At 70.6% G+C, this 18797-nt stretch overlaps 1 protein-coding gene across 1 annotated transcript in view; it reads left to right on the forward strand.

The window, feature by feature from the left end:
* Positions 1–435: 435 nt before the first annotated feature.
* Positions 436–18797, forward strand: part of SKI (SKI proto-oncogene) — a 55138-nt gene continuing 36776 nt past the window's right edge. Inside the window, exons 1-4 of the mRNA XM_036025103.1 lie at positions 436–659; positions 3754–4047; positions 6240–6426; positions 6891–8537. Coding sequence (XP_035880996.1) covers positions 436–659; positions 3754–4047; positions 6240–6426; positions 6891–8537 — 2352 coding nt within the window. The remainder of the gene's footprint in view (positions 660–3753; positions 4048–6239; positions 6427–6890; positions 8538–18797) is intronic.

Consider the following 18797-nt stretch of genomic DNA (forward strand, 5'->3'; position numbering starts at 1 on the left):
CTGCCAGCAGGGGGACACAGGAAGACAGGGGTGGGGGGGCACAGAGCGGGCAGGCATCCACTGTCCGACCAGCGCCTCTGGCGGTGTGCTGGGGTCGCCCCCTTCCCCCCCCAGGTGACAGCAGCGGGGCTCCTGTGCCCAGGACCTGGCCCTGCACTTGGCTTCCCTGGGCGTCACCCCCACTGACCCTGAGAGGCTGGTCCTGGCTCCGTGCTGCAGGCGGGGACCCATGTGTGACGCCCCTGGCCACCCCAGGCGGGCAGACACACGCCCTCAGCCACATGGGGCCCCGAAGCTGGCCCCACAGAAGGTTCCGTCGGGGGAGGGAGGGTCCCTCCCGGCCGGAATGGCCCGGAAGGAACAACGGGGAAGGTCAACCGAACTGACAGCAGCTCTTCTGGAAAACCAGCAGATGCAGGTCGGCACGAAGAAGGAATGAAAAGGGGCCTGGAGTTCCCGCACGCGGCAGAAACCGCTCTCTCGTGTTCCAACACGGGGACCTCGGACACGGGGACCGTGGACACGGGGACCTCGGACACCGGGACCTCGGACACGGGGACCTCGGACACGGGGACCTCAGACACGGGGACCTCAGACACGGGGACCGCGGGCTGCAGGGGTCTCAGCACCGCGGCGGCCTCGGCGGAGTCCGGTCTCGGGTGTGTTCGTTGCCGTCCCGCCGCAACGCCCCCCGAGTCCAGTTTGATTCCTCCCTCCCCGGACAGACGACCCGTCCGGAGTGCGCCCCGCGGCGTCCGGGCTGCGCTGTTTTGCGGGGAAAGTGTCCGTTCGTTTGCCTTTGTTATTTATGTTTAGTTGAGAGTCCCGGTTTGTTTGCTTTTATTCTTATCGAAGAAAGACACAGATTAGACAAGAACGGGGAGGGCCCAGAGGGTTAGCACCCTTGTGAGGAGCCTGCAGCGCCCCCGCCCCCCAGCCCCTCCCGACTCTGGCCCCGCGCCCTGGCCCCTCGGGTCTCTCGGCGGCCGCCTCTCCGGCTTGTCTCCGCGGCTCCAACGACGTGTGTGTCTCTGTGTTGACTGGGTCTGGATGGGGTGCGCCGTCCACCCGGGGCTCCCGCCCAGCACCCTCGCCCCCCCCCCACCGCCCCCGCTCTCTCCGTCCTTCTTCCCCGACGAGGCCCGCGGCGCGTCCTCACTCTGGCGGTCCACACCACCCCAACTGCGCACACGCCGCTCACCCGGGCCGGCCTGGGAGCTCTGCTCGGACGCCCCCTTGTCTCTCCCGGAGCTCGCCTGGCTCTGCCTCGTCCTCCGCCCGGTCTTCCCCCCCGTCCCTGCAGCGTGCCCCGCTGCCCTCTCCCGGCTCTCCGGACGCCTGGACCTGGCCGGACACACCCGTACCCCAGCCTGCGTCCTCCGGTCCTGGTCCCGCTGGTGCTCTCTGGGCTCCGCCTCCGTCCCCTTCACGGAGGGAACAGCCCTTCGCAGCTCATCTGGTCGTGGCCATGAGCTGAGAAGGTGCCCACCCTGGTGGCCACCCTGTTTCGGAAGGGGCCTGCGACCCGGATGGACCCCGCCCGGCAGGGGCCCCGCCAGCCCTGCTCACGTGGCCGCCTCTCCTGCACCCGCTCCCCTGCGGCTCTCCAGCACGGGGGAGCGGCCTTCCTGGCGCCTCTTCCCAAGACACTGTGAGATCCCCCCCGTGTCCCCTGGCCTGTGTGGCGAGGGACGAGGAAGGGGCAGCTCCGTGCCCTGGGGCTGGGGGCCACAGCAGATGCCCCAGGTGTCCCGCTGCGTCCCTTCCAGCCACGCCCCCCGCTGGGCCCCCTTAGATGCCCCCGTGGGCTCTCCCGGTGCCCAGCTCCCCAGAAACCTGCACTGACTGTTCAGGGAGTGCCCCCCGCACCTGGCATCGGACAGGTGACGCCCCCATGGGGCCCTGCCCCGGCCCCCCCACAGGGACGCCCTCCCGCAGGGCTGCAGTGCCCGTCCCAGGCTGGGTGGCTGCCGTCTGCTCCTCAGATCACGTCCGGGCCTTTCGGCTGTCCTGCCGACGCCCTTTGCCGTGACTCGAGGTCTAGCCCAGGCCCTCACGCGGTGTTGAACCTCCCCAGCTGTCTGGTCTCCATTGCTCCAGAACATTCCTCGGCCGTTCCCTGACTGCGTGGCCCTGACCCTTTTGAGGGCTCTGGGCCCGGCCTGTACAAAGTCCCGCTGTGCGGGCGTCCGAGGGTTCATCCTGGCCGGATGCAGGCTGTGCCTCTTTGGCAAGAGAGCCACAGACGTGACGTGTGGGTCGCGACCGTGACGGTGGCGTCTGCCTGCGTCTCCCCGGGGCCTCGCCCCTCTTCCCGCCGGGAGTAACGGGAGTTTTGTGGGAGCAACGTTGAAGCCATGCAAGAGGTCCACTTCCCATCTAGCTGCCCACTTACGACTGTGTTTATTGTAAAAAACAGCCCTGGCTGGTGTGGCTCAGGGGATGGAGCACCGGCCTGTGAACCGAAGGATCGCCGGTTCAATTCCTGGTCGGGACACGGGTCTGGGTTGCGGTCCGGGTCCCCAGTAGGGGGAGTGCATGAGTGGGAAACGATCTCATGTCCACGTTTCTCTCCCTTTTCTTCTCCCTCCCTCCTCTCCTCTCCAACAATACATAAATAAAATCTTTAAAAAACATTGAGATATGCTCGGACTCGTGGTTCCTTATTTTACGCTCCAGTTACGATCCATGAGCAGCAGAGTGGTCTCTGGCTGCCTGCGGGGGCCCCGAGGGGGGGGGGCCTCCGTGTCCTTCTGGCCCCTCCCTGTTGTGCTTTAAGACCTCCTCGACCTCCCGGCACAGTGACAGGTCTCAGACCTGCCGTGGGTGCTCCCTGACCACGCCCCGGGACCAGCCAGTTCTCCAAAGGGCTCCAGTTCCTTCCAGCGGAAGACGGACTTCAGAGCACAAGGGGGGGGGCTCTCGGGGGGCTCCCTGCCTCCGGGGTGTCGCCTCGAGCTGGGCAGGCCCACGGACGGGGCAGAGGCCTGTGCCAGCACACCCAGACCTGTAGCTCTTCTGTTTGCTCACAAACACCAACGTGCGTCCACCGTGAATTCTGGCCCAGCCCCGCCCGGCTCCCGTGTACATACCCCTCCCCGCGTGAGCTTCCGTCTGGGCCGGCGGAGACCCGGCTGCCCTCGCCCGCCCTGCACCACCTCCTCTGCTCAGTCCCGTCGGCAGCCGGTCTCCCCGCGCCGGCGGCTGTCCCCTCCCCCGCTGCGCCCCACGATCCGGCTCCCGGAGCCCGAGGGTGCACAGCACCCGCCTGGGCCCTGCCTCCCCCGCCCGGCCCCCAGCCCGAGCCCCGGGATCGCCTCCCCGGGGAGCTGTGTGCACCCATCTTTGTGTCAAAGTCACATTCGGCGGAACGAGAAAATGAAGACAAAAGTCTTTTCTAAATTTTTATCAAGATCACGTTTCTTGAGAATTTTTTTCAAATTTAAAGTTTGAAGACGATATCTTTTTTTAAAAACAGATTTTATTTTCAGAGAGCGGGGAAGGGAGGCGGAAAGAGAGGGAGAGAGGTATAGATCAGTCGCCTGGCACGCGCCCCCGACCCGGGCACCTGACCGGCAACCCAGGCACTCGCCCCGACGTGGGGGGGGGGGTAATGAGCCGGCGACCTTTCGGTTGGGGTACTGGGGCGCAGTCCGCTGAGCCACCGCGGCCGGGGTTTAAGACGATACCTTAGCCCTCTCCTGACGGGTGGTTTGTGCCCAGCTGCAACCAGGTGCTCCTTCTGCTCCCCAGGGAGCAAGCAGCAGGAGCCGGTGGGAGCCAGGAGGCTGGAGCCGTCCTCCCAGGGCAAGCCATCTGTTGGGGTCCCCCTGAGGGGCCGGCCGACCTGAGCCTCGCGGCCCATTTCCCCCGTTGCGCCTCGAAGCGCCTCCCGAGGCAAGGGGCCCCTGCCGTCGCCAGCACCCTCACTTCTGTGGTCCGGGAGCGTGGCCGCCCCAGGACTGAAGCCCTGGGGCCCCGGGAGCCCCCTCAGGGCCTGCAGGGTCTCTCTCTGTCGTCAGACTTCTCTGTTCTGCGCCCGTCTCGGTAGGAGAGAGGGGCCACGCGGGGAGACCCTGGCTGGTCCCAGGAGCTGGCTCGTGCCTGCAGGGTGTAAGCTCCGTGTGCTTCCTGGGTGAGTGGACACACGCATGACCAGCCGCCCACAGCCATAGCTGGGCCGGGGCTGGGGCTGGGGCCCTGCCTCAGCCCCCAAGTCGACTGCGGCCAAGCCTGCACCCTGGCCCCCCGCCGGCTGGCACGCTGCCTGGCCCGTGGTCTCGGGACAGTGGGAGGAGCGGGCCGCTGGTCAGAGTGGCTGCCGGAGGAAGGCCAGGAGGCAGGGAGCAGCGCCTCCACGAGACTCCGGCTCGGAAGCAGGCAGGGCCTGGCCAGCTCAGTACTGACGCCTGGTCGTGGGCGGGCGGCGAGGGCTCGGCTGCTCCCGGAAGCTCCAGCATCTTCCAGGAGGAGGCCTCAACTTCCCCAGGGTTCCCGAGAGCCGCTGACCTCTCTTTCTGCCCCTCAAGGCACCTCCGCCCTCCCCTGCCCCCCACCACACCCCTCTGGAAGCCACGCTGGCTTCATTCTGGGTTCTGCGGCTGTGGGGACCTGCTGGCCCTTGGCCGGGCTCTTCCTGGGACCCCTTGTCGGAGCTCCACCAAGCCAGAGGTGGTGGGGGGAGTGGCAGGGCCAGCATGCCCACTGAGGATGGGAGGGGCATGCCTGGTGGCTGAAGGAGCAGGAGGGAATCCTCCCGTGGTCAGAGGCCCTTGCTGGCTGGTCCTGTGCTTGCTTACCCAGCAGCCACCTTCTCTCAATGACAGGGCCTGCCCGGGGTTGTGCCGGGTTCAAATCCAGTGGAAAGGGCGGATGCTCTCGGGGGGAATAAAAACATTTATTTTTATATTATATTTATTTTATCTGTGCTGGGGGTCAGCCAGGTTTTCCAATACTGAGCGCCCTGCACTGAGTCTCAGGCCCCGCCCACAGTCCTGTGCTGGCCTGGGCCTCAGCTCTGAGGGTGTGAGGTCGCCCCCCCACCCCACCCCACCCGCCGGCTGCCTCTCCAGGCACCTGCCCGACCCTCCAGTCCTGCAGAGGTGCCCGGTCGGCTCCCTGGGCAGGCACTGCCCCAGGGGCACTGGTTTGGGGTCAGTTCCAGCTTCCACCAGGGAGGCGGGAGCCGTAGGTGGCAGGTTGAAGGTCACCCAGGCCCAAGTGGCTGTGGCACCATGGCCTCCGCCCAGCACCACAGGTATTCCCATGTCCCCCGGTGGCCAGGCTGGTGAGGGCACCCTCGACCTGTGGAGGAGGAGGTGCCGCTGCCCTGCTCTGCCGGCCTGTCTGTCCGTCCTCACTCAGGTTCCAGACAGCTGGCACCGTTCCCCTGATTTCAGGTCCCACCCCCAGGCCTCTGCGGGACTCTGCCTCCCCTGGGAGCCACCCAGTTCGGGTCCCTCGGCTCTCGGCAGACACCCTCTGTGTCTTCCCCACGACACAGCCAATGCCGGGAAGGACAGGCGCTGGGGGCTCACTCCATCCACACCCCAGGGCCCTGCAAAGGTGCATGTAGCTCTCTGGCCTGGGAAGCTGAAGGGTGAGGGTCCCGCCGCCCCGCCCGAGGCTCTCAGGGGCCAGGCTCTGCTGACCCAGCCTAGGCCCGGCCCTGGCAGCAACCCGGCCCGGCACAGGGCACAGCGCCCTGGACGCAGTGCCGACTGTCTCTGGGGACACAGCGCTAACCCTGCTGCCCGCGGTCGGGCCTGGGACAGCGGGGCGGGGCGGGGGGCAGGGGGAGGGGTGAAGCCCCGTGGGCTGCGTGGTGGGGACTCGGGTGCAGGGTCCGCTCGCGGTGGGGACTGCTTGTCAATCACCCCGGGGGGAGGGGCCGTGCGGCCTCGCGCCAGGTGGGCGTCTTGGGACTGCGGCGGTGTGTCTGCCTCCTGTGTGTGTGGGGGGGGGTCTCCGTCGTGTTTCCACTCTAACGCGTTAGCAACCCTCGTTGTGTTTCCTGGCGTCCTTGTCCTACGTGGGACCTGGGGTCACGCTGCGTGGAGTCCCCGTGGTGGATGGGCCCCGGTTCGTGTTTCGTGGCGTTCTCATCGTTGCGGGGACCTAGGTCGTGCTGCGACGTCGCCACCGTGCGTGGGGACCCCGCGGTGTGTTGCGTCCCCGTCCCGGAGGGGGTCGCGAGGCGTGCGCTGGGGCCGCGTGGTACGGTCCCGCCCGCCTCTTAGCTGGTTTGCGGTTGTGGCGGGGCCGCGTGTGGGTTTCTGGGAGCCGGCGTCGGCGGCGGTGGGACGGGAGCCCTCCCAGCCGCTCAGGAAGCGGCCCCAGCCGGAAAGGGGGCCCCCGGCGCCGCCGCCGCCGCCGCCACCGCCCCCGCCGAGCGGCCTTCCGGCGGGCGGGTCCAAGAGCAGCCGAGTAGGGTCGAGTCCCGGGTGGGCGGGACCGAGCGGAGCCGAGCGGCGCCGACTCTCACACGGGCGGGGCCGAGCGGAGCCGAGCGCGCCGAGTGGGGGCCGAGCCGAGCCGAGTTCCGGGCGGGTGCGCCCGAGCGGAGCCGAGCCGCAGGCGGACGGGGCCGAGGCCCAGGCGGACAGTCCCGAGCGCGGCCGAGCGCGGCCGAGCGCGGCGGGGGGAGAGCGCGCTCCTGGAAGAGCCGGCCGCGGGGCGGTCGCATTCCTGGCCAGCGCTCGGCTGAGGCGGACGCTCGGCCAGACGGCGCGCGGGGCGGGGCGGCGGCGCGGGGCGGGGCGGGGCGCGGGGCGGGGCGGCGGCGTGAGCTCAGCGCCGGGCACTCAGTCCGAGCTGGAGCGAGCCGCCGGGAGGATGTACGCCGAGCCCCGCGCCGCCGCCGCCGCCGCGCTCTGAGGGCCGCCTCGCAGGCGCTCGGCCGCCCCGGAAGCCGCGCGTGCGGGGGCGGGCGGGCCGAGGAGCCGGCGCGGGCGGCGGGGTGGGCGCGGGCCGGGCCGGGGCGGCCGGTGGCGGACGCGACGCGGCCGGCCAGCGCCGCCGGGACGAGCCGGGCGGGCGCCGCGCGGTGGGAGGAGCGGGGCGGCGGCGGCGCGCCGCGCGAGGACGGCCCGGCGGGCCCCGCGCCCGCGCCCCCGCTCCTCCCGGGCCCCTTGGCCTCGGCCACCGCGGCGATTCGCGCCTCGCGGCGCCGGCACCTGCCCGCGCGCCCCCCGCGAGCCCCGGGCCCGCGAGCGTTGGCGTTGGCGTTGGCGGCGCGCGCCGGGGCATGCCCCGCGCCTAGGGCCCGGGGGGCGCGCGGGGGACGCGCGGGGGGCCCGGGCGGCGGCGGGCGCGGCGTGGGGCGCGTGGATGTGGCGCCGGGCCCGGGCGGCGGCGGGCTCCAGCGGCGGGACCCCTTCGCCCCGCCCGCCTTCCCCTTCGCGCCCCCGGGCGAGGCCGAGGCCGCGGCCGTGATCGGCCGGGAGCCGGTGGCGGGGGGAGGTCGGGGCCGGGGCCGGGGCCGCCGCCGGGGCGCGCGGGGCGGCGGCGGGGGCCGCGGGGGTCCCGGCGCTCGTGAGCGGGAGCGGCCCGGGGAGTCGGAGCGCACCATGGAGGCGGCGGCCGGCGGTCGCGGCGGCTTCCAGCCGCACCCGGGGCTGCAGAAGACGTTGGAGCAGTTCCATCTGAGCTCCATGAGCTCGCTGGGCGGCCCGGCAGCCTTCTCGGCGCGCTGGGCGCAAGAGGCCTACAAGAAGGAGAGCGTCAAGGAGGCGGGCGCGGCCACGGTGCCCGCGCCGGTGCCCGCGGCCGCCGAGCCGCCGCCCGTGCTGCACCTGCCCGCCATCCAGCCGCCGCCGCCCGTGCTGCCCGGGCCCTTCTTCATGCCGTCCGATCGCTCCACCGAGCGCTGCGAGACCGTCCTGGAGGGCGAGACCATCTCGTGCTTCGTGGTGGGCGGCGAGAAGCGCCTGTGCCTCCCGCAGATCCTCAACTCGGTGCTGCGCGACTTCTCGCTGCAGCAGATCAACTCGGTGTGCGACGAGCTGCACATCTACTGCTCGCGCTGCACGGCCGACCAGCTGGAGATCCTCAAAGTCATGGGCATCCTGCCCTTCTCGGCGCCCTCGTGCGGGCTCATCACCAAGACGGACGCGGAGCGCCTGTGCAACGCGCTGCTGTACGGGGGCGCCTACCCGCCGCCCTGCAAGAAGGAGCTGGCCGCCAGCCTGGCGCTGGGCCTGGAGCTCAGCGAGCGCAGCGTGCGCGTGTACCACGAGTGCTTCGGCAAGTGCAAGGGGCTGCTGGTGCCGGAGCTCTACAGCAGCCCGAGCGCCGCCTGCATCCAGTGTCTCGACTGCCGCCTCATGTACCCGCCGCACAAGTTCGTGGTGCACTCGCACAAGGCCCTGGAGAACCGGACCTGCCACTGGGGCTTCGACTCGGCCAACTGGCGGGCCTACATCCTGCTGAGCCAGGACTACACGGGCAAGGAGGAGCAGGCGCGCCTGGGCCGCTGCCTGGACGACGTGAAGGAGAAGTTCGACTACGGCAACAAGTACAAGCGGCGGGTGCCCCGGGTGAGTGCCCCCGCGGCCTCCGGGCGGGCGGCGGGCGGGGGGCGGGGGGGAGGGGCAGGGCCGGGGCCTCTGTCTCTGCAGGCTGAGACCTGTGCCTCTGTCTGCTCCCGCGTTTCGGGGTTTTGCTTTGTCTCAGAGAAAGTGGGTTGGTCGGAGCCTCTGTCGAGGGCCCTGTAGCTCGGGAGGAAGGGCCTCCTCCTGCCCAGCCCCCGGGACCAGCCGGCTCGCCTGGCATGGGGGCCGGGGCCCCGCCTGGCGGGCGGGGGAGCCCCCCTGAGGCGCAGCAACTGCTCTGAGGGGCCGGGAAGGGCAGGCCACGCTCCGCCAACACGCCTGCCGCAGCCCGGGAAGTTAGGGCTGGGCCGGGCTCAGGCTGGAGGCGGAGACCCAGGCCTTCCCCCGGGGTGCCCGAGGGAGCGTCCGGACGGGGTGGGGGCAGAGGGCACGGCTGTCACCCTGGAGCTCCCAGACTCGCAGACAGGTGCCTGCCTGCCCGGGGTCCCCCGGAGAGAGAGGGTTTGGCCAGGCGGAGCCTTTGGTGCCTAGAGGTCTCGGGAGACACACTAAAAACACGAGGAAGCTAGGTGTCCAGGCGCCGGCTGCGGGGGCCGGGACTTGGGGGCTCCAGCTCTGTGTGTCTCCCTGGCCCTCCTGCGCAGTGAACCTGGGGTCCCTCGTGCTGGGGGAGGGCCCCTGGGCCCTGGGGGCGGCCCAGGCTCTGGACTTGTTTTGGACTCGCCCGTTTCCCTCTCCCGGAAAGGCTGGAGGGTGCTGCGGGCGGGGCGGGCCCTGCCCAGGCTCTGTTGTCTGCCTGCGGGGACGTCTGTGACCCAGGCAGCTCCTCGGCCGCTGGACCCGGGGAGCAGCCTCGGAGGCCCTCGCCGTGGGCCCTGGCACCGGCCCCTCCCCAGGCGTCGGCACCCTCCCCCTCGGTGCCCGGCCCCCCACGCCGCACACGCAGCACGCTGGCCCGGCCCGGCTGTCCTGGGGAGGGCTCGTTAATTCAGCCGTCGCGTCGAACTCCTTTTTCCGAGTCTGCGAATAGAGGCTCCCCCCGGTCTCCTCCGGGCGCCCCTCCAGCAGAGCGTCAGTCTCGGGGTGGGGGAGGGGCCGGGGACGACGAGGCCCCGCCACCTGGGCTCGCAGGGGCCCCGTGGGTGCGCACGCGCGCCGTGCTCCTGCCGGGTGGGTGGTGTGTCTGCCCGCGGCGCGGCCGGCGCCCGGGTGGCGGCGTTCTGCAACGGTCTGTGTGGACGGCGTGCGGCGGGGGTGCTGGCGCAGAGGCTTGCCGCGGGGTCCTCCGTCTCAGGCGGGGAGGTGGACCCTCCCGTGGACCGGGGGCCCTTCCGTCTGGGGTGGCTGAGCCCTGTGTGGCCGCCACGGCCCGACAGAGGCGTGGGCAGGATTGGTAGGCTGCGGCAGAAGGGAGCGGGTGGGCAAGGCTGTGGCGGCCCCTGACCTTCCCCGAGGACGGCACAGGGTCGTCTCAGGCGGGTGCGTCCGTGTCCGTGTCCCGAGCCGGGTCGTGTGTGTTTGTGGGCTCCGGGCTTCGCGGGTCTGGCTTTCCGTGGCGGCTGCAGACTCGGGCCCAGGCTCCCTGGCGGCGGGGCCTTCAGCTCCGGGCCAGGCGCCCTCAAGCCCAGGGAGGGCCCGGCCTGAGTCTCCCGGCCCGGTGTCGCCTGGGGAGCAGGCGGGCCGGTCCCCCCAGCCACAGTCCCGGAGGAGGGGCTGTGTCACACCCCCCCCCCCCCCCATCGTCTCAGCAGGGGGCCCTCGCCCCTGCTCCTCCTGCAGTGGTCTCCCAGGGCTGCTCAGAGCCCTCACGTGCTGCTTTCAGGGAAGTTTCTCGTGTGGTGGTGGTCGGGGTCTCCAGGCCCGGGGGGCAGCCCAGCCCTGCCCTCACAGCGGTGGCCTGGGCCTGGGGTCTGGTGCACCCCCTTCCAGGCCCACGCGGTGTCCGGCCGGCTGCCCGTCCCTCCCCAGGCCCGGAGGCCCTGCTGCCTCGGCTGGGACGGCACAGTTGTGAGTCTGGGGCGTGGGGTCCCCTTGCAGTCTCCCCCGCACGGCCGCGTGCTGGTGTGTCTACGGGCCCCCTCGTGTGAGGAGGGGGCCTTAGCTTCAGGGCAGGAGGACTCGCAGCTGCCCAGACCCTCTTATTCTGGAAGGAGCTGCCGGGAAGACCCCCCCGCCCCCCGGCACCCTGCCTGTCTCAGCACACCCCTGGACGGTGCGTCTGGGTTCCTCACGTCCTCCGCAGCCCGTCCTGGCGTCTGACGCGCCGGGGGCGAGGACAGAGGGCGGCGAAGCAGGCGCAGAACTGCTCTGCGTGGGGCCGAGGCTCCCGGGGCAGAGCGTCCTGGAGAGCTGCCGGTGGGCAGAAGCGCGTCCCCGGAGGTGCTGGCCCAGGTGCCTGCCGCCAGGTCTCCCGCCCAAGGGTCACCTAGTCAGCGTTCCTGGCCCCCCCCGGTGGGAGGGGCCGGTGAGTGCACTGTGCCCCGCCCCCCACCCTCCCCTCGCTCTGCCTCCCTGCGGCCCGGCCGCGGTGGGCTGGTGGTTCCTGTGGCTGCCCCAGCGTGGGGCCGGCTGTGGGGCAGGTGCCAGCTCTGCGCCTCGGAACCCCGTGAAGGCGGCTCGTCTCCTGCAGGCCGGTGGCCTCCTCGCGACGTCGCCGCCGTGGCAGGGTCCCCGCGCGAGTGCTCTCCGCTGTCCCGGGTCCCTCCGGGGGCCCCCCCGGCGGCTGTCCGTGGATGGCCACAGCGGTGGGCCAGGCGCAGAACGCACGGGGCTGATCCCGTCCCGCACTCCGCTCCTCGCGGGGCTGCGTGCCCTGGAGCACGCCGCGTCAGCCGTGCTGCGCCTCGGTTCCCTCGTGTGGCCGCCGCTGCCTTGCTTCTCTCTGGCGTCCGGGTGTTGGTGTCAGGGGAAGGGTGCAGCGGGCCGATTCTGCGGTGGGAGACGTGGCGAGGAGAGGGGGGTCCCGGCCCCCACGCGCTCCGTCCGCCCTGCCCGTCCCCTCGGGCTTGTCCGGTGGCGTTCGGACTCAGTGGGGCTGACTTCCCAGCAGCACACGGCGCTGTCAGTCTCGGAGGAGGCGGTGGTCTGCCCGCCTGGGTGCCGCCCTCTGGGTGCGGCTGCTGGGTAACCAGGGGCCTCCCCTGGGGGGTCCCCAGGCCAGGCTGCGTGTCCGAGAGCCGGGCTCCCCGGGGGTGCTGCCCAGGGCTCCGAGTCCCGGGTCTCGGACGGGAGGAGCTGAGCCTCTGCCCTCCTGATGCCCACGTTCTGCAGGGCTCTTTCCCACGGACTCGCCCCGTCACGTGGTTGCGGCCGAGTGGGGGCCGGGGGGGGGCCGGTGTGCAGTGTGGGCACCCGAAGCTGGGGAGCCCAAGTTCTCAGCATGGACACGCTCTCCCCGCCACCCCCGACGGCGTCGCCGCTCCGAGGGCAGCGTTCCCCCGATGCTGGGGCGTCCTGGTGCCCGTGGGGGGGACGCCCGTGCGGGCACGGCGGCCTCCAGGTGTGGGGGTGGGGGTCTCGGGCAGCCCTTGGAGCTGGGGCTCCTGCAGGATGGAGTGGCGTCAGGAGCGCCCTGCCGGGCGGCTGCCCTCACCCGGGGTTGTCAGGACCGGGCAGAGGTTGAGAGGGTCGGCTGTTCCCTTGTCCACCGGGTCTGTTCTGTGTGTTTGGGGGGGTCTGTGGCGATTTCGTGTCCCAGGCGTTTGGCTGAGAAGGTGGGTCCTGCTTTGAGGCAAGGCCCCCCCCGCCCGGTGCACAGGAGAGAGAGGGGGTGTCTGCGGGCCAGCCAGTCTGGCCATCGGGGGGCAGGCCCAGAGCAGAGGTGGGGGGACAGCAGCTGTAGTGAGGTCCCCGGCTCGCGCCCTGCGCCCTGGAGTCGGCCGTGTGAGCAGGGGCAGGGGCGGGGTTGCTGGGCCCCGGTGTGTCTGCGGTGAGCCGGACCGCCTGTCCACTCTAGAACCTTCTTTGGACTGCTGTTCTTCCGGGGTTTCCTTGGTGTGGGGGGGTCTTGCTTGGGGGTGGCAGGGTCATTGAGGGCCCCCCTCCTGCCCTTGTTGCCCTCAGGGTCCCTCGGTCAGGGTAGGGCTTCCAGGGCAAGGTCATTGCCTCTTGGTGCCCGGGTTTCCCAACCTCCGGCCGCGGGCCGTCTGCGCTGGGTGTTGGCGCGGCGGGAGGCAGGAGGTGAGGCCGTCTGGAGAGCGTGACCCCCGCCCCGTCCACACCCCTGGCCGCCAGGCACTTCCGGGCCGGCCCCCCGGCTGTCTGGCGGGACCTCTGCGGCCCGGAGACCCACACAAGCAGCAATAATGTGTCTCTTTCTAAGGATTGCGAAAGTCAGGGAGGTTTCTCCACTGGAGGAGTTATGCAAGTTTCAACTGAAATGTTTTTTAAAAGTTTCTTTGTTTTGAGTCAAAACACAGAGGCTGGATTATATCGGCACGGCCTGGGAGCGCCGGGGAGGAGAGGGCCCCGCTCACCCGAGGCCGTGGCCCCGTGGGCAGGGACACGGAGGCGCTGGGCCCGCCTCGAGGTTACGAGCCGCTCAGACGCTGCGGGGGGGACGGTGCTGGAGCCGGGCCGCCGAGGGAACAGGAAGTCGGTGCTCCGGACTGTGTGTGTGTGGGGGGGTGCGGCCGCCCGGTCTGGGGCTGCTGCGGTTTCAGCTGTCAGCCCTGGGGTGGGGCCTCGGGGCCGCAGGAGGCCGGTCCCCAGGTGGGCCTGTGGGGCGTGTTCAGGTGATGGGGTCCGCTCAGGAAGCACCTGACCGAGGCGGGCGGCAGAGCAAGGGGCAGCTCTGAGGGTACCTCTCTCCGGACGGGGCCCGGGGTTCCCGAGAGCCCCACACGCGAGCCTGTGGTTGGGGCCGCCCCAGGGCTGCTGTTTTCCCACGCAGAGGTGCCGGAGCCTCCGGCAGGGTGGGGCCTGGCCGGGGTCCCAGGGGTCCTGCGGCTTGGGCGTCCCCGCCCCTGGTGTCCGCTCACCGACCACAGTGAAGGACCCAGCCCCGGGCGAGAACTTCAGGGGAGATGGGGGAGCAGAGTGGGTGGGGCTCCTGCTGGGTCAGGGGGCCCACGGGGTGGCTAGGGCCCCTGGGGGCGCCGGGGCGCTGGGCGTGGGGCCTGCGGGTGGGGGGCCTTTTGGCCTGAGCCCTGGAGGGAGCTCAGGCTCTGCCCTGGGGTTCGGCACTGGCGTCTTCTCTGATTTCACTGGGGTGTCACGTGGAGATTCAAAGAAAGCGGCGACTTCTTCATTCTGCAGCCGCGGATAAGGATCCAGGAAGTCCCGGTGCGGCTCCCAGCCTGCAGCCCGCGGCGGTGCGTCTGTGGCTGTGCTGGGCCTCACCGGGGCGGGGGTGGGGGCCGAGTGCAGCTGGGTCCCTGGTTCCAGGCGGGCAAACACCGGTCCAGTGACTTGAGGAGGCTCGGTGTCCTGCCCTGCTGGCCGGGAGGGGTGGGGCCGAGAGCCTCCCCGGGACGGCCGCCGAGGCCCCAGGGTGGGGGGGACACACCAGGCTCTGCCTCCATCTCGGCTTAGCTCCCGCCGGGGTGCTGAGCCACTGCTTTGACAGAGACAGTTTCTGTGGGGGACAGGCTTTCTGCTCGGGGTGGAGACATGGGGTGGTGGCTGCGGGCAGGGAAGGCGGTGTGGCCGGCACCCTGGTCTGGCTTCCTTCTGTCCTGAGGGCCATCGGGGGGCCCAGGGGGGCCTGTGAGCTCTGGTGTGGCCCTGGGCCCTCGTGCGAGGGAGTGACCGTCACTGCTGGCAGCAGAGCTTCGCCGCCTGCCCCCCCGGGACCACACACCGTGTGCAGGTGGCACGGAGGAGCAGACCAACGGAGCCAGATCACGGTGGGGGTCGGGGTACACCAGGGGCTCCCCCAGGTGTCGGACTGTCCCGCAGGCTTGCACCCGCATCCCTCTGTCCCAGGGGCTGTCGGCTGTCATCCCAGGACCCAGCTGGGTGTGACTTGCTGAAGGGGCGTGGCGTGGAGCCGGGTCTCCTGCACTCCACTCTTCCTAGCCGGGCAGCGGGTCCCCCAGGCCCGTCGGGGCCAGGCAGCCCTGTGCCCTCAGAGGAAGCCGCAGGCTGAGGGGCTGTCGGGAGACGACCAGCACCGGAGCCCCTGCCATCCGCTCCCGTGAGCCCGGCCACCCTGGCTGTGACGGGCAGCTGGTGCTGGCGCCCAGTGAGGCCTCGGCGTCCGGGCGACCTGGGGGAATCTGATGGAGGGCCAGCGCCTTCGTTCCTCGGGAGCCAGCTGCTCCGGCATGGCCTGGTCCGTTTGCTGTCACCTGGGTGTTCTGTGTGTGATCCCAGCCCGTGGCGCTGCTCTGTGGCTCCGGCCGGGCGGGCAGGCTGGCAGGACGTCCCTGTAGAAGCAGCAGAGGTGGGGCTGGTGCCAGGCTGCATCCCCGTGCCGCGTGGGTCCTGGGGTGCCTGCTGTCCAGACCCCGCCCCACTGTCCCTGCGCAGAGCCGGCGTGGCAGTGCGCGTGGTCCTCCCGCTCATGGTGGGGCGGGCGGTCGTGTCCGAGGGCCATCTGTCGCCCTTGGGGCTGCACTCGTTTGCCCAGCCTTCTGACATCGTGGCCACTCGCCGCCGCCCTTGCCCTCGGAGCATGGCATGACCTCGGCCTGGGCAGCGTCGCGTGCAGGGCTGGGTGCCTCGCGCGGGCCACGGGTCCAGCTGTGGGGAGGCCAGTGTGTGTGTGCGCAGACGGTGGGCGGAGGGGCTGGGCTGCTGGAGGCACTGGAGGCGCCGGCTACCAGGGGGCCGTGCACCTGCCTCACCTGCGGTTCTGGAGCCGGCTGGGGAGGTTGAGGTGGGCGTGCTGGGCAGCAGGGAGGGGCTGTCACCGCACTGGGCCGGGGTGGGGGGCCTCCTGCCTGAGGTCGGGCTCCTGATGCCCCAGACTCGCCCGGCCCTCCCCGCTGCCTCCCCGAGGTTGCAGCCGCGGTGCCCGGACCATTAGAAACGTCGAGCTCCCAAGCTGAGTGATATGCAAATGCAGTCAATTAAGCGAGGGGATTTTAATTAGCAGTTTAAGTTCATGTGTGAAGTGCCTTGCCTTAATTACTTGACAGTTTTGTTGTAAATTTGCTAAGTTTTTTTTTTGCAGAACTATCAAAACTGTGATTTTTTTTTAACATCCTTGCACGCAGTGAGTGTCGCCCAGCGCGCCTGACCCTGGTCGGTTTTGTCTCGGTGCGTAAAGGTCTCTCAGCCGTGAAGACGGGGCGAGCTGTGGGCTGCCTCTGGTGGGCAGCGAGGGGGGCCCTTCCGTCTCCCAGGGAGAGAGAGGCTGGCGTGGCCCTGGGCTCGGGGAGGGGTGGGGGGTAGGGCAGCTTGCCCAGCCAGGTGGGGGCTCTCCCCCCTGGGGGTGGCAGTGGGCAGGCTGGCAGGCAGGTGTGCCTGCATGGAGGGTGGGGGGTGTCTGGACCTGTGGGACTATAGGGGAGCGGTGGCCACGGAGCCCAGCCCAAGGGCAGCTGCGTGGCAAGGGGCCCTCGTCCTGTGGGCTGGGACACTGGGTCCCTGCTGTGGGCGCCAGGGCTTTCGAACCTCCGTGTTCCTTCTTGGCCAGGTGGAGGAAGCCCCCCCTGGCTGCCTCCCGAGACCAGAGCAGGTGGGCACAGTGCCGGCACATGGCTCTGGGGTGGGTGGGCACCCACTGCTCTTCCCGTCAGACTGGGGGGCTGGGGGAGGGCAGCGCTTGCCGCCGCCGTCGGGGTGGTCTCGGGCTGTGGGGCCTCTGCCATGCTGGCAGCCGGTCTGTGTTCCCTCCTGAACGTCCACCCTTGAAGTGTGGGGTCTGTGTGACAGAATCCCCCCCCCCCCGCCCCTCATCCCTCTGTGAGTGCTGCAGGCTGAGGACAGCAGCCGACCAGCAGGCCGGGGGCCCCGCAGGGTCCGGCTCGGCAGGGGTGGCGGGCGCTGGGCCTCCGAGGGAGTCGCTGACTGGCCGCCTGAGTCCCCTGCACCCGCTCCTGACGGGCCGGGACGTCCTGACAGCCCCTGGGTGCACAGTGTCGTGTTGGGAGGGGTGCACCGAGCTTGCCCCCGGCGGAGCCTCGCTGAGGGCCGAGGTGGCGGCGCCCACTCCCGTCCTCTCCGCTGACACTCCCCTCTCGTTCGGGGAGGGGGCTGGGGTTTTCCAAAGCAGATCCCGGCCATCGCCCTGCTTCACGTCCACGTGTTTCGGCATCTGCTGCACGCAGGGAACTGTGGGATACCACCGACGCGGTGCCGCCTGCGGGCCGGGCAAAACCGGCGGGGTTCCTCGGCGCCCCGGACCGCGTTCGGACCCCGCCACCGCAGAAACCGCCCTCCGCAGCTGCTGGGCGGGGCCTGGGGCCTTCGGTGCGCGCCCGCCTGCGCACACGTGTGTTTGCGTGTGCGCGCCCGCGTGCACACGTCTGCAGCACACCGCATCGTCGAGCCTTCCGTGGCGCCGAGGGTCTGGAGTCGGTGGAACGTCTAGGGCGCTTGCTTTCCTGTCGTTGCGAGTGACGCGCCCCAGACTTCCGGCGCGGCAGTGACGTGTGACGGCGCGGGCCGCTGGCCCGCCGGGCCTGCCCTCGAGCCGCGCCCCTGGGTCCGGCCCTGTCCCCCCGCGCGCGTCAGGGCCCCATCTGCCGTGTCCGTCGGCCCGGCTCATCCCGGGGCTCCGGGGCTCCGGGGCGCCCGCCTTCGGCCCCGGCCCGGCCCCGTTCCGGGCTGGGCGCACCTGTGCGCCTGCGCCTGGGGCCCCAGAGGCAGGGGGCGGGGCCTGCCGGACGGGGCGGAAGTGGCGGCACGGGCTGGCCGTCCCCCTGCAGGGAGGCGGAGCCCGCGACCCAGCGTGGCTCGTGGGGGTGGGTGCGGCCCCCCCCCCCACGCCTGTGATGTCAGGGGTGCGGGCTTTCTCGCGGGAGGCCGGGCGGGTCACCCGCGACCCTCCCGTCTCACGGAGTCACGCGCGTGCGGCCTGCGGGAGTGCGTGGTTCTTCTGCACCTTGGATCGCGCGGGTGACCGGTTTTGCGCTGGGAGCTCGGGGCGCTTTCGAGGAGGAGGCGCAGTGGGGTGGTGACGCTGGGTGGCAGGGACGCGAGTGACGAGAGTGCGGTCCGGGAAGGGCGCCGGCGGGTGTCGCACTGCGCGCACACTTCCGGTCGCTGCCTCTGTGGACGCCACTCCCCGGGGGCGGGGCCTTCCGAACCGTCTCGGTCTCACGGGGCATCTCCTCCAGACCCCGGTCGGGTGTGCGCGCAGGGCGGCTGCCGAGAGCCGCGGGCGCTCCTGCCTCCTCACCACCTCAGGCTGTTGTCGCGCAGAAAGTACAATCCCCGGGTCGTGTGGCCGTCACCACCCCGGTCTCCAGAACCTTCCATCCTCCAGGATGGCACCTCTGTCCCCGTGACACGCTCCCCACCCGCCCCAGCCCCCGCACCACCATCTGCTCTGTGTCTGTGGGTCTGCGTCCTCCGGGGACCCCCTGAGAGTGGAGTCGCTAGTCTGTCCTTCTGTGTCTGGTGCGTGTCACGCAGCGTGACGTTCTCCGGTCCGTTCTCCTTGTGTCGCGTGTTATGGCTTGTTTCCTTCTAAGGCTGAGTATGTTTCTGCGTGCGCGTGTGTGGGAGACGTTCTGGAGACGTTCTGTGTGTCCACCCATCCACACGTGGGTCGTCCCCACGTCGGGCTGCCGTGAGCAGAGCTGCCGCGGACGTGGGGGGCGCCTGGAAGTGGAGCTGCGGGTCGCAGGGGACTCTCCCCGACGCTCCGAGGAGCGGCCACACCGTTCTTGTCGCGTCTGCACCGTGTGTAGCCTCCCCAGCCCTGCTCGGGTTCCGATTCCTCCGTGTCTGGCTGGTACCTGTTTTTTAAAAACATCTTTCTCGGGGAGTCACTGATTCGGAAGACTGTGCACCCCAACATTTGTGGCGGTGTTTACCGGGGCCGAGGGCCCGAGCAGCCTCAGCGCCTGCCAGTGAGTGGGCGGGTCCAGAAACCGCGGTGCATCCGCGCAGTGGCCCGCGGCGCAGCAGAAAGAACGCCCTCCTGCCCTCCGCCGCAGCGGGTGGACCTGGAGAGCGTTGTGCTGCGGGAAATAAGCCAGGCGGTGGGACACAAACGTCGTATCATCTCGCCTGTAAGTGGGGCCTAATCCACCACACAAGCAAGAAAAATAGAACCAGAGACGTGGAAATAAAGGACAAACTGACCGTGACCAGAGGGGGAGGGGGGAGGGAGACGAGCGGGAAGCGGGG

The sequence above is a fragment of the Phyllostomus discolor genome, chromosome 5, assembly GCF_004126475.2.
Source record: "Phyllostomus discolor isolate MPI-MPIP mPhyDis1 chromosome 5, mPhyDis1.pri.v3, whole genome shotgun sequence".
Lineage (NCBI taxonomy): Eukaryota > Metazoa > Chordata > Mammalia > Chiroptera > Phyllostomidae > Phyllostomus > Phyllostomus discolor.